Source organism: Garra rufa, chromosome 19 (assembly GCF_049309525.1).
Source record: "Garra rufa chromosome 19, GarRuf1.0, whole genome shotgun sequence".
In the NCBI taxonomy this organism is placed as follows: domain Eukaryota; kingdom Metazoa; phylum Chordata; class Actinopteri; order Cypriniformes; family Cyprinidae; genus Garra; species Garra rufa.
Genome location: NC_133379.1, coordinates 9692871 through 9705599, shown reverse-complemented (window position 1 = coordinate 9705599; position 12729 = coordinate 9692871). Strand labels below are relative to the sequence as shown.

The 12729-nt window shown below is 35.5% G+C and overlaps 1 protein-coding gene across 1 annotated transcript; it reads right to left on the bottom strand.

The window, feature by feature from the left end:
• Positions 1–3327: 3327 nt before the first annotated feature.
• On the bottom strand, positions 3328–11437 carry yipf5 (Yip1 domain family, member 5). The gene is made up of 6 exons (XM_073824630.1): positions 11372–11437; positions 10753–10872; positions 8945–9120; positions 6351–6496; positions 6004–6185; positions 3328–4735 (listed from the first exon to the last, which is right to left on the bottom strand). The coding sequence occupies exons 2-6, from the start codon at positions 10860–10862 to the stop codon at positions 4573–4575; spliced, it is 777 nt and encodes a 258-aa protein (XP_073680731.1). The 5' UTR covers positions 10863–10872; positions 11372–11437; the 3' UTR covers positions 3328–4572.
• Positions 11438–12729: the final 1292 nt, after the last annotated feature.

Below are 12729 nucleotides of genomic sequence, written 5' to 3'. Positions count from 1 at the left end.
TGATTTAAAATGTAATAAGTAGTGTAACTTTTCAATTACTTTATAAAAGTAATGTAACTTATTACTTTTAATTACTTTTTGATTACTTTTCTAAATTTCTAAATTTTCGCACTCAACATTGATTATTGTCAGACTTTCAAAATCCTTCATCACTTGAATTAAGTAAGGGATAATATACATCTTTATTTTACGGTAACAACTGGCTACATTATCAACAACATTATCCCACTTATTACACAACTGCTTCATAGATTATTTAGATGTTTAGGTCAAAAATACCACAAATTCAGACTTTTATTTTATTTTATTTTTTACTTTTTTGGGGGGTCTTTTTATGTCTTTTATTGTGATAGGACAGTAGAGAGATGACAGGAAAGAGCTGGGAGGAGAGAGGGGAGCGGGATCGGCAAAGGACCTCGAGACGGGAATCAAACTAGGATCACCGTGAGCACAGTTGCACTATCATAACAAGATCATTACATAAATAATATCATAAGAAATAGTTTAATAGCTGTGATACTGGGTTTGAAATTAAATGTTTCTTAAATGTAAATCTTAAAAAATAAAGTTTATTTATAAACCCAAATAGGAAATAAAACAGTTATCGAATAAGCATGTGTCCTACTCTGTGTTCTAAACTCCTGAAACATTGGTGTCTCAATTTAGAGCAGTCAATTTAATTGCAATTTATGAAAGAAGTCAATTAGATCTGTTAGTGGGGGTGAGTGTGTGAAAAAAATCTGATGTAATCCCCTTTGTTATCGCTGGAATTTTTCAAAAGTAACTGTAATTTAATTACACATGTTTTCTCAGTAACTGTAACTAATTACAATTACATTTATTTTGTAATTAAATGACGTAATTCCGTTACATGTAACTAGTATCTATCTATAGACAATGCAGCACATGCAGTTAATATTTCTGAAGGCATCACAGTTTGTGTTGTTTCAGCAGTCATCTCACACGTCAGATTGGCCCTAAAATCAATGCGTCTTGCCTTGAGGAACTGAATTGACAATATGTTCTTTCAGATTAAAACCAGATGCTCAGAAATTCTGGTATTTGGACGTAACCCATGTGTCATATGACGGTGGACTGTTGCTATCTTCAAAGGACTAAGTATGAAGGAAATGGTTCATCTGACAAGATCGTTTATGGCTGTGCTGTTTGTGAAGTGCAGACCATGGCAAGGTCACATCAGTAATGTGTGCTTTAATGTTTGTTAATGCTAAATGAAATCTAATGATCACAGACCAAAGCCTTTTCTTAACCTTACAACAAAAATAAACATGAGAACATGATTCTTTTTTTCCTTTTTAAGGACTCTGCTCATTTTATTATTTCAGTGTAGCTTCGAGGAACCTGATGGGAGCATTGTCTTCCATGAAAATGTATGAGTTATGAATGAATTTATTGTCCAAAAACTAGACTATATATTTACATTAAGTAATCTAAATAAAGTGACATTTTTAATATTGCACTTTAGCATCTTAAGGTTTTGTTTAAACAAAGTGCTCAAACAGTGCATAACAGCTTATACAGGTATGTGCCAAAAAATTTGAATATCGAGGGAAAGTCCATTAATTTCAATAATTTGTTTCAAACAGTGAAATTTGTATGTTATATTAGTTCACTAGACACAAAGTGAAATATTTCAAGCCTTTATTTGTTTCAAATTTGATGATTATGGACTAAAGACGAAAAAAAAAAAATCCAGTATTTCACAAAATTTGAATATTTCATGTGACCAATAAAAAAGGATCTTAAACACATGTTGGCCTTCTGAAAAGTATGTTAATGTGCTGTTTTATGTCCTCAGTAGTCAAAGTCAACGTCAACGTCAACGTCAAAGTCAAAGTCAAAGTCAACTTTATTATCAATTCTGCCACATGTACAGTCGTGGCCAAAAGTTGAGAATTACATAAATATTGGAAATTGGAAAAGTTGCTGCTTAAGTTTTTATAATAGCAATTTGCATATAGTCCAGACTGTTATGAAGAGTGATCAGATGAATTGCATAGTCCTTCTTTGCCATGAAAATTAACTTAATCCCGAAAAAAAACCTTTCCACTGCATTTCATTGCTGTCATTAAAGGACCTGCTGAGATCATTTCAGTAATCGTCTTGTTAACTCAGGTGAGAATGTTGACGAGCACAAGGCTGGAGATCATTATGTCAGGCTGATTGGGTTAGAATGACAGACTTGACATGTTAAAAGGAGGGTGATGCTTGAAATCATTGTTCTTCCATTGTTAACCATGGTGACCTGCAAAGAAACGCGTGCAGCCATCATTGCGTTGCATAAAAATGGCTTCACAGGCAAGGATATTGTGGCTACTAAGATTGCACTTAAATCAACCATTTATAGGATCATCAAGAACTTCAAGGAAAGAGGTTCAATTCTTGTTAAGAAGGCTTCAGGGCGTCCAAGAAAGTCCAGCAAGTGCCAGGATCGTATCCTAAAGAGGATTTAGCTGCGGGATCGGAGTGCCACCAGTGCAGAGCTTGCTCAGGAATGACAGCAGGCAGGTGTGAGCGCATCTGCACGCACAGTGAGGACAAGACTTTTGGAAGATGGCCTGGTGTCAAGAAGGGCAGCAAAGAAGCCAAATCTCTCCCAAAAAAACATCAGGGAGAGATTGATCTTCTGCAAAAAGTATGGTGAATAAACTGCTGAGGACTGGGGCAAAGTCATATTCTCCGATGAAGCCTCTTTCCGATTGTTTGGGGCATCTGGAAAAAGGCTTGTCCGGAGAAGAAAAGGTGAGTGCTACCATCAGTCCTGTGTCATGCCAACAGTAAAGCATCCTGAGACCATTCATGTGTGGGGTTGCTTCTCATCCAAGGGAGTGGGCTCACTCACAATTTTGCCCAAAAACACAGCCATGAATAAAGAATGGTACCAAAACACCCTCCAACAGCAACTTCTTCCAACAATCCAACAACAGTTTGGTAAAGAACAATGCATTTTCCAGCACGATGGAGCACCGTGCCATAAGGCAAAAGTGATAACTAAGTGGCTCGGGGACCAAAACGTTGAAAATTTGGGTCCATGGCCTGGGAACTCCCCATATCTTAATCCCATTGAGAACTTGTGGTCAATCCTCAAGAGGCGGGTGGACAAACAAAAACCCACTAATTCTGACAAACTCCTGGATTGCTATCAGTCAGGATTTGACCCAGAAGTTGATTGAGAGCATGCCCAGTCGAATTGCAGAGGTCCTGAAAAAGAAAATCCTGCTATTTTAACAGAGTAAATGGAATCTATAGCTATTTGCACTTAGTGTAAATAGCCTCTATCGCAAAAGGTACTTCAACAAAGCAATGTTCAAACAAAAGTTGCATTTTTATTTATTTAAAACGGTCTGTGAAACAGCACAAGTGTAACACCCTACCAGTTGGTCACAGATTTTCCACAAGACAGAATTGATATAAACATTTGTACTCCTCTGGATATACAAAACAAAGTTACCTTGTATATAAATATGCCCATCTATCTGAGAGGACACTCATGGCTCCTTAAGATTAACAAAAAGATCATACATGCAGTCCACAGGTCAGAAAGATGTTGTAAATTAAACTCGAGTTTTAAGAATGAAGCTTAACCTTGGCTCTGCCTCATGTATTTCAAAAGACAAATGTGCGAAAGCAAATCAGAAATGGAAACAAAATTCAGCCATCGGGGTTCACTGTACAGAAAACTGATCTGCAGCAAGAGATTCTGTAAGCAGGTAAAATGCATTTGGAAAACAAAAGATTGTCATCAATTATTCATTCTCACGTCACTCCAAACCTGTACGACTTGCCTTTTTTATGCAACTCAACGATATATATAACTTGTACATGCTTTTTAAACAAAATTAGATGCAAAAGCAAGTCACTCAGGTTTGGAAGCAAATGAGAGTGAGTAAATAATGAAAGCATATTTCATTTTAGCTAATATATTCTTTTATATTTGCCTGCTAATGCCCAGAAGGGTGATTTTTGTTTCACTTAATTTAATTTGCCTAGTTCATGATGGAAATTATGTAAAAATGTGTGAAAATGTAGGCACTCTTACTGACCCAAGTGTATGAATGAACACAGACCGAACAGATCAACAGCAATTCAGGAATGTACAGGAAAACAGTTCCAAGAAAGAACAATTACTAGTGTACTTTGCAAAGAATGTTCTGGAGTGAGATGCTCGCCTGAAACACAAAATCATTAAAGATGTTGTGTAGGAGGAGAGGTGTGCCCTTTGCATTGATTACACATTCTTCTCTTTGAAAAACACGCTTCATTTTGTGGCTCTGTTAAAGATAACTAGTTTTGGAAAGAGGTGAACACATTAAAGAAAAAGAAATGAGTTTTAACCTGCATTATGTAAGCAAGAACATTTTGCAGAGTAGGTGGGCAGGTAAAAAGAAATTGCAGGAGAAATGAATGCCACATTCTCTCAACATGATGAACACTGGAAACACTCAGCGAGAGCGTGTGTGGTGGGTGTTACAAAAGCAGTCCTTAAATTAAAGGTTGAGAGTGTGTGTTGCGTATTGGCCGTGATTTTGTCCATTAAAAGAAGCTGAGAGTTCAGAAAACAGAGATGAGGGCAAAGACTCCGTACAGCAGGGCGCAGGGATACGCCACCAGCAGCTGCTGCCCATCCATGGCCAAAGCAGAGATGAAGATCTTAGAGGCCGAAAAACTGCACCAACCAATGATGGCAGCTGTTAAAATGATACCCAGCATGCCCCTGAAAGACATTAGAAAATTTTGGATTAGCAATGTCTATTATACACTAGCTGTATAAATTATTAATTTTATAATATACACTAGCACTACATTTTTATTATAATTTTTTTTTAAGAAGTCTCTTCTGCTCTCCAAGCCTGCATTTATTTGATCCAAAGCACAGCAAAAACAGTAAGATTCAGAAAAAATATTTATTAACTGAAATAACTGTTTTCTATTTGAATCTATATTCTACAATTTTATTCATTCCTGTGATCAAAGCTTAATTTTCAGCATCATTACTTCAGTCTTCAGTGTCACATGATCCTTCAGAAATCATTCTAATATGCTAATTCGATGTTTTTATTGTTATTATTATTTAATACAATTGAGTAAATTTTTTTCCAGGATTCTTTGATGAATCAAAAGATTTAAAGATCAGCATTTATATGAAATATAAAAAAAGCTTTTGTAACATTATACACTATACCATTTAAAAGCTTGGAGTCAGCTGTTTTGGTGGGGAAAGAAATTACAGAAATTAATACTTTTATTTATTAAGGATGCATTAAATTGATCAAAATGATGATAAAGACATTTATATTCTTACAAAGGATTTCTATTTATCAAAGAAACCTGAAAAAAAAAATTACTCAGCGGTTTTCAACATAATAATAATGTTTAAGCAGCATATCAAAATCTACATTTCTGAAATATCATGTGACTAGAGTAATGATGCAAAAATTTCAGCTTTAAATCACAGGAATACATTTTATAGTCATTTTAAATAAAACAAATATTTCAGAATTTTACAGTTTTTACTGTATTTTGGATCAAATAAATGCAGGCTTGGTGAGCAGAAGAGACTTCTTCAAAAAAAAATTTAAATCTCACTTTTCAAAAACTTTTGACTGGGAGTGTATATTAATTAATAATTCTTTTTTTTTGCATTTTACATTATACATTAAAACACTCTACCAAAGATTTGGAACGTTTTTCAAAAAGGAAGTCTTCTATCCTCATTAAGTTTGCATTTTGTAATCAAAAATACAGTAAAAAAAAAATGTAATATGGTGAAATACTATTACGGTTTAAAAGATTTTTTTTTTTTTTTTTTTTTTTGCGAGGCAAAGCTGAATTTTCTGCTGAAAACAGTTGAATTTTTTGAATGGAAACAACAAAACAGTACTTTCCCATTGTACTTTCCCATTACTGTGATCTTGAACAAAAATCTGTAACTTTAATATCTCAATTACTTATAGTCTCAGGATGTAAAAAGATAGGACTTACTGTAAGGAAAGGAGAACTCCGAAACTAGACAGGATGATCATGGGTAGCAGGCAGTAGCCGAGAACACTAGCCACACAGCCGAACGAGACGCCAGTCATGCTCATGAGGTTGAGCAGACAGTACATGCCAAGGCACCCGATGGCACTGATACCGTACACATAACCAAACTGGATCTTACCCGTCTAAAATGAGGAAGAAAAACATCTGTGTTTGGCACTCTTAATATTTTACAATTCAGCTAGAATATACATTATTTATGAATTACAAAAATATGTCTAAAAAATTAACTACTAGGCTAGGGACGTTTCAAATGTGGTCTTCTGTGACAAAACAGACATGTGTCTTACCAAAAGTAGCGTCGCCCCAAAGGCCAAACAGAACACCATGGGACCAGCCAGGTCTGTTTCATTCATTATACTGCCATCTGCTGCCTTCAGAGGGTGAAGCACAGTCAGCGTTTTTTGCCAGATGTGGTCAAAGTTGATCCCCAGCTCTGGAAATGGAAAATACATTTTCATTCTTTCTTGCCATACACAACTCACCACCACGCAAGATTTCCCAAGTGTTGGTTCATGAGTTGATGAAAAGCCAATCGATTAAATGTAAAATTAAAACAAACAGGGCTGCAATCTGCAAACAAAACTCAAATTGCACGTTGGCTCACTGTGGTTATTAAAAGGCTGGATTTAGTCTGGCATGTTGCGCAATTCAGAGTGAATTGTGGAACTGTGTTAATTCACAATGTTTTCAGTGTCTCTGAGTGGTTTGCAGCACATGTTGCTCCACTTCTCAAACTCACCTCTGCATGTCACTTATAACATTCATTCATGAACACAATGTGCACTGGATCACTGTCGCATTTCCTACACTTTTTGGGTCACAATTTCATCATTTTATTATATTGTAGAGAGAAGTGTTTAAAACACAGACGTAAAGGTCCACTTAATGCCTTGAACCATGCGGCGTTATTCTATGTTGTGACAATTTCAACTGAAATGAGAAAACAGGGCGGGACATATCAAGCAGCCCCGCCCACTTTAAGCGTTCCATTTATATCTAATAGACTGCCCCCTAGATTCAATATGAAATGCTTACTAAAACAAAATAGTGACCATAATCAAGCTGAGGCTGTGTAGTTTAATACATGCTGATTCGCGCATATGATCTGCTCTGTGCGATCGCGTCTCTGGATCGGAGCCAAAGTCCGCAGTAGAATGTGCGCGCTGCCGTGGTTCGCATGACATAGCGCAAAACCAGACCTCATTTGCCCCAACGGAAAACGCATTTACACTGTCTGAATCGTTCCCCATCGCCTACACTGTGCACTACATGCCATTCCCCATAAAATACTAACACTAACAAGTGACCGAACTCAGCCGCAGCTTCAATGTCCATTTATAGTGAAGAGGGCGCGACGCTACGGATTGTAGAGAGCATTTGATTGGACAGAAGGTTTGATGAGAAGCTGAAGTGCAGCGTGATTCGCTGATTCAATTTAGCGGCAGTGAGAGACTGTACATTTTGAATGCTCTTATCTTGTAAACATTGTGTTGTTGTTTTGGAGCACACTAGCTTATAGATACTGGATAGACTATATATAGCTTATAGACTTTAAAGCTAACATATTCATACTAAAAGCCAAAAAACTTTAATTTTGATTCAACAAAATTAAAGCTTCTGGGTTTAACATTTGAAAGTAAAGAATTTAAGATATCAGTACTTCATTTTTTTTTTTGTGTTTAACAGCGTGCCTCTGTGGCTATTTTCAAGGCAAGAAAAATTTATCAGGTTTTTTTTTACAATTTATTTTCACTAAAAACTCACAGTATTTGGCTTAACTTTGTTTAAAAATGTCTTCAAAAATGTTAACTGAATAATAAAAAAAGGTTTACCTCTCACAAGGTTTACCCTTTTTCGGTTTTTTTTTTTTTTGTCATTTTGCCTGTGTTAATGCAAACTGCATACGTTTTGTATGCAGAGCTTTTCTGGAATCTAATGGGAAAAGTTGTTTATATTTATGTTTTGATTTATAATTTTTTTTTTCCAAAATGTTTTATAAAATATCTATTTTATATAAAAATTGCTTTTCCCCCCATTTTCATAAACTTAAACTTTAAATGACCTACTCCTTAAAAACAGGTTATTTCAGACAAAAAGTTAAAATGAGGATTGAAAATAATAATTTTCCCACATATTTTGGATTTTTTTTTTAAAGTTTTCATGCAAAAAACTTTAATAACATAAGTAAACCTAAAGGAACATGTTAAAATAATTTAAAAAATCCATGTCATGACTTTTTCACTGCTTTCTTTTTTTAATAAGGAGTAAAGTTAATAGTGATGCTTGCCTTAGTGAGCACCACTAATAAGACATAACATTAGAATAATAGGACAGAACTGAAGTCACAGCGTCATAAATGCACTTTCGATACTGGATGACAACAGCGAACAGCAATAATCGGTTAAGTAGCTTTCTCAGTGTCTCTTTAACTGATGACTGCTGGTCCATTTTTAACACAGCTCTGAAGAACTGGGGCAAGTAGGTTTCACAAGCACTACTTAACTTCAGTATGCAAGGACAAAGATGTGGTTTGTACTGAACACAGCTCCAAGTGGCACTTTTAAAGCAATGAGTCATTCTCAAAGTTTGGGCTTTGGGATGTAAGAGACAATGCATTATTGATTTGTCTGTAAACACAGATAAATTCACCCCTGGGAATCACAGCAGTGTGACTAAGAGAGGGGAATCTCTGACTGAGAAAATTATTCAACGTGTATTCATTATTAATGGAAAAAAAGAAGTAGCGAGTTAAAAATTATGAGCTCAAAAAGAGGAACATGCATGGATTGATCGTACAAAACAAAAATCAATAAAATGCATTTAGAAAACAAATTTCCATTTCATGCCAAATTTATGCCTTTAAGCTTAGTCTCTTTCTTACCCTCCAGCAACGGGGGCTCATCCTCAAAGTTGCTACTGTACATGGACTGCGAGGAGGCTGGCGTAAAGGCTGGTGTGGGCTGGTAGATCTGTCCTGTGTAAGGCTGCTGAGGCTGCATCATTCCCGGAGGCGCCGAGTAGCCCATCGGCTGTGTGTAGTCATACTGTCCGTATGGTCTGTCCAAAACAACAGATTTGTGGTCAGAATTCAGTGTCAGAAATATTCTCACACTCAACATATAAGGCCTACAATAGCTAGAATATATTACATGAGAACACTTTTTTGTATAACATAATTCTGCATGCATTATGATATGATGATTACCATCTGAAAGATTGTATATTATCGGCAGAAAGCACATTCAATTTTACCCACATTTACAACAGCAAATCCCGGCTGTGTGCTTGTGTATATAGTCATAAAATGTAAACTATATTTTTGCACAGCTCTTTATAAAGATGGATAAGCAGATCCAACTTTATCCAGATACATACAGTATACTCACATTAAGTGATATATTCTATACAGCAAAGTTCAACTGAACTGAAGATATGAACACATGAAGGTAGTATGGTATTAAACTTTATCATGTTTTTATATAAAGCTGCTCTGAAACAATGTGTATTGTGAAAAATGCTATACATGTAAAACTGACTTGACTTATTAAATAGTAATATATACAGTTGAAGTCAACTGTTTACATATACCTTGCAGAATCTGTTCAGTATTTTACCAAAATAAATTATACAAAGTGCATGTTATTTCTTATTTAGTACTGACCTGAATACGATATTGCACATGAAAGATGTTTACATATAGTCCACAAGAGAAAATAGTATTTGAATTTATTCAAACGACCCTATTCAAAAGTTTACATACACTTGATTGATGAAACTTGATTCAAGCTGTGTTTTTTGTTTAGTAATAGTTGTTCATAAGTCCTGAATAGACAAACCCGCTGTGCCCGCTGTTCTTCAGAAAAATCCATCAAGTCACACAAATTTTCTGCATTTTTGTGTATTTGAACTCTTTCCAACGATGACTGTATGATTTCGAGATCCATTTTTTTCACACTGAAGACAACTGAGGGACTCATATGCAACCATTACAGAAGGTTCAAACACTCACTGATGCTTCAGAAGGAAACACAATGCATAAAGAGCAGGGGGATGAAGACGTTTTGAATTTGAAGATCAAGATAAATTTAACTTATTTTGTCTTTTGGGAAACACGTAAGTATCTTCAATAGCTTCTGAAGGGCAGTACTAAATAAACTAATATGATATTTAGGCAAAATAGGAAAAATGTACACATCTTCATTCTGTTCAAAAGTTTTCACCCCCCCCCCCCCCCCCGACTCTTAATGCATCATGTTTCTGAAGCATCGGTGAGCGTTTGAATTTTCTGTAATGGTTGCATATGAGTCCCTCAGTTGTCCTCAGTGTGAAAAGATGGATCTCAAAATCATACAGTCATTGCTGGAAAGGGTTAAACTACACAAAAATGCAGAAAAACCAAAGAATTTGTGGGGCCTGAAGGACTTTTCTAAAGAACAGCAGGCAGTTTAACTGTTCAGGACAAATAAGGGACTTCACTAAACAAAAAACACTGCTTGAATGGGGTAATTTTTTATAAATTCAACTATTATTTTCTCCTGTGCACTATACGTAAACATCTTTTATGTGAAATATCTTATTCAGCTCAGTACTGAATAAAAAAAAAAGAAGATTCTGTAATTCTGCAAATTTTGACTTCAACTGTATAAACAACAACACCAGAACTTCGTGCAAGGCTCAGGCCTAACTTACTTGTTGGATGGCTCTTCTGTGTTGCTGTAGCCATATCCTCCTTGGTTCTGATCATCTACACTGTAACTAGACTGGTAAAAGTCTGTGTTGAAGTTGTCAAACCCTGACATTGCAAGCAGCCTGGAAGACAATAAGCAGAAAAACCAGTCAGCGGTGGACATTCAATATTATTAAAACTGAGTTGTATATAACAGCATTAGAGCCAAGACTGTTATTTGGATGAAGATCTGCTGGAGACGTAAAGCCAACTTTGTTTTAGATGTTATTTAAATCTGTACAATTATATTGCCATAGCAAAAACACGGTGTTACCTCAGTACATTTCCAAAGAAACCTTATATGTTTAAAATGAAACTAAAGTCCAAATATTAACCACGGTACATTTCTTGTCAGAGGAACACTATATATTACAGATAAGCTAGGCACACATATTTACAGTGGTTTTAGCAATAATGTTTGTTTTGCTTGGGTTCAGTTAGCACAGCTCCACTAAATCACTGCACCGACGCATTCAATCACTGTCAGCGCCATTCAAGCACTGCCATATACACATCTTTAAACATGCAGTACAGCTAAAACATGAATATCTAATAAAGTAAATCCTGAAGTTTTACTCACACCGTTAATCCCCCAAGACTCCGCCAACACCGCTAACTACGTGTCAAGAAATAGCAGCAGAAGTTCCGGGTCATGCGGATGATGACGTCACTGGGTTAGTTTAGCCTGCAGAAAACGGACGTGCGTCCTCTATGGGAGAATGCGCTCACTACACACACAGGCAAGGTAATGCGAATTTATTATATTCACAACCTTTTTGTCCAACACCACCACAACATATGTGACCCTGGACCACAAAACCAGTCCTAAGAGGCGATTTTTTTGTAATTGAGATCTATACAGTATCTAAAAGCTGAATAATAAGCTTTCCATTGCTGTATGGTTTGTTATGATAGGACTGAGATGCAACTATTTGAAAATCTGGAACCTGAGGGTGCAAAAAAATAATTAAAATATTGAGAAAATATTAAGTTATTTGCAATGTAAATTAGCCTACAAATCAATAGTTATGAAATTTACAAAATATCTTCATGGAACATGATCTTTACCTAATATCTTGTCTACTTTTGCTACAAATATAGCCTACCTGTGCTACTTACAACTGGTTTTGTCATCCAGGGTCATACATTTTTTTTCTGGTATTTTTGCTGTAATTTCAAGTAAAATGTATTTACCATAATACATTTTGTATTGTATGTTACTGTTATTGTATGTTCTTCTTAATTTTAATTTTATTTTATTGGTATTTATTTTAATTGAGGTTAGAGTTAGATTTTTTATATATTTTAACTAATAATACAAAGTAATACAAATATAAATAATAATAATAATAATAATAATATGTAGAGAATGTCATTAGCTCAAAGAATTTAAGATGATCAATATATGTGTGTATATGCATGAGACTGTTTCTCTCATCACATATACACTGCAAAACTCCACCAGGTCTTCCGACCAATGTATAGGATGAAATGAGTTATTTAAAACATACATTTCGGTCAGGGAAAGTAGTTTAACTCACAGGAAATTGTGTATAATAATCGTCATTAAATATACGCAATTTCCAGTTTCTGATCAGTAACAGTAATGATGATATCGGCTTGTTTCTTTGTCCAGCAAATTACTCAGCGATACTCATTACTCTGACGTTGGCCGTCGTCACGGCAACGTTTTTCTTTACGAATCAGAACGGAGTTAAAACAATTTGAACACAATAGGGCTTTAAGGTAGCAATATGAGATCGACACAGTTTAAGTGACTGTTGTAATGTAAGCATTCAGCACAGAGAATCATTATATGTGAATATATGGTTGTTTATTAAACTCAACTATTTACAAACGATCGCACATAGACAAACATACATAAAACACAAATAGACAGAGAACGCGTGAGAGAGAGAGTAAGAGAGAGAGTGAGAGAG

What these genes read in the sequence shown, in the direction of transcription:
- yipf5 (XM_073824630.1), bottom strand. Translation starts at nt 10,862, where the DNA reads ATGTCAGGGTTTGACAACTTCAACACAGACTTTTACCAGTCTAGTTAC. An exon ending in ACAGAAGAGCCATCCAACAA is followed by an intron (nt 9,121 to 10,752) that starts GTAAGTTAGGCC and finishes TGTTTTGGACAG; the next exon opens with ACCATACGGACAGTATGACT. An exon ending in TGAGCCCCCGTTGCTGGAGG is followed by an intron (nt 6,497 to 8,944) that starts GTAAGAAAGAGA and finishes TTCCATTTCCAG; the next exon opens with AGCTGGGGATCAACTTTGAC.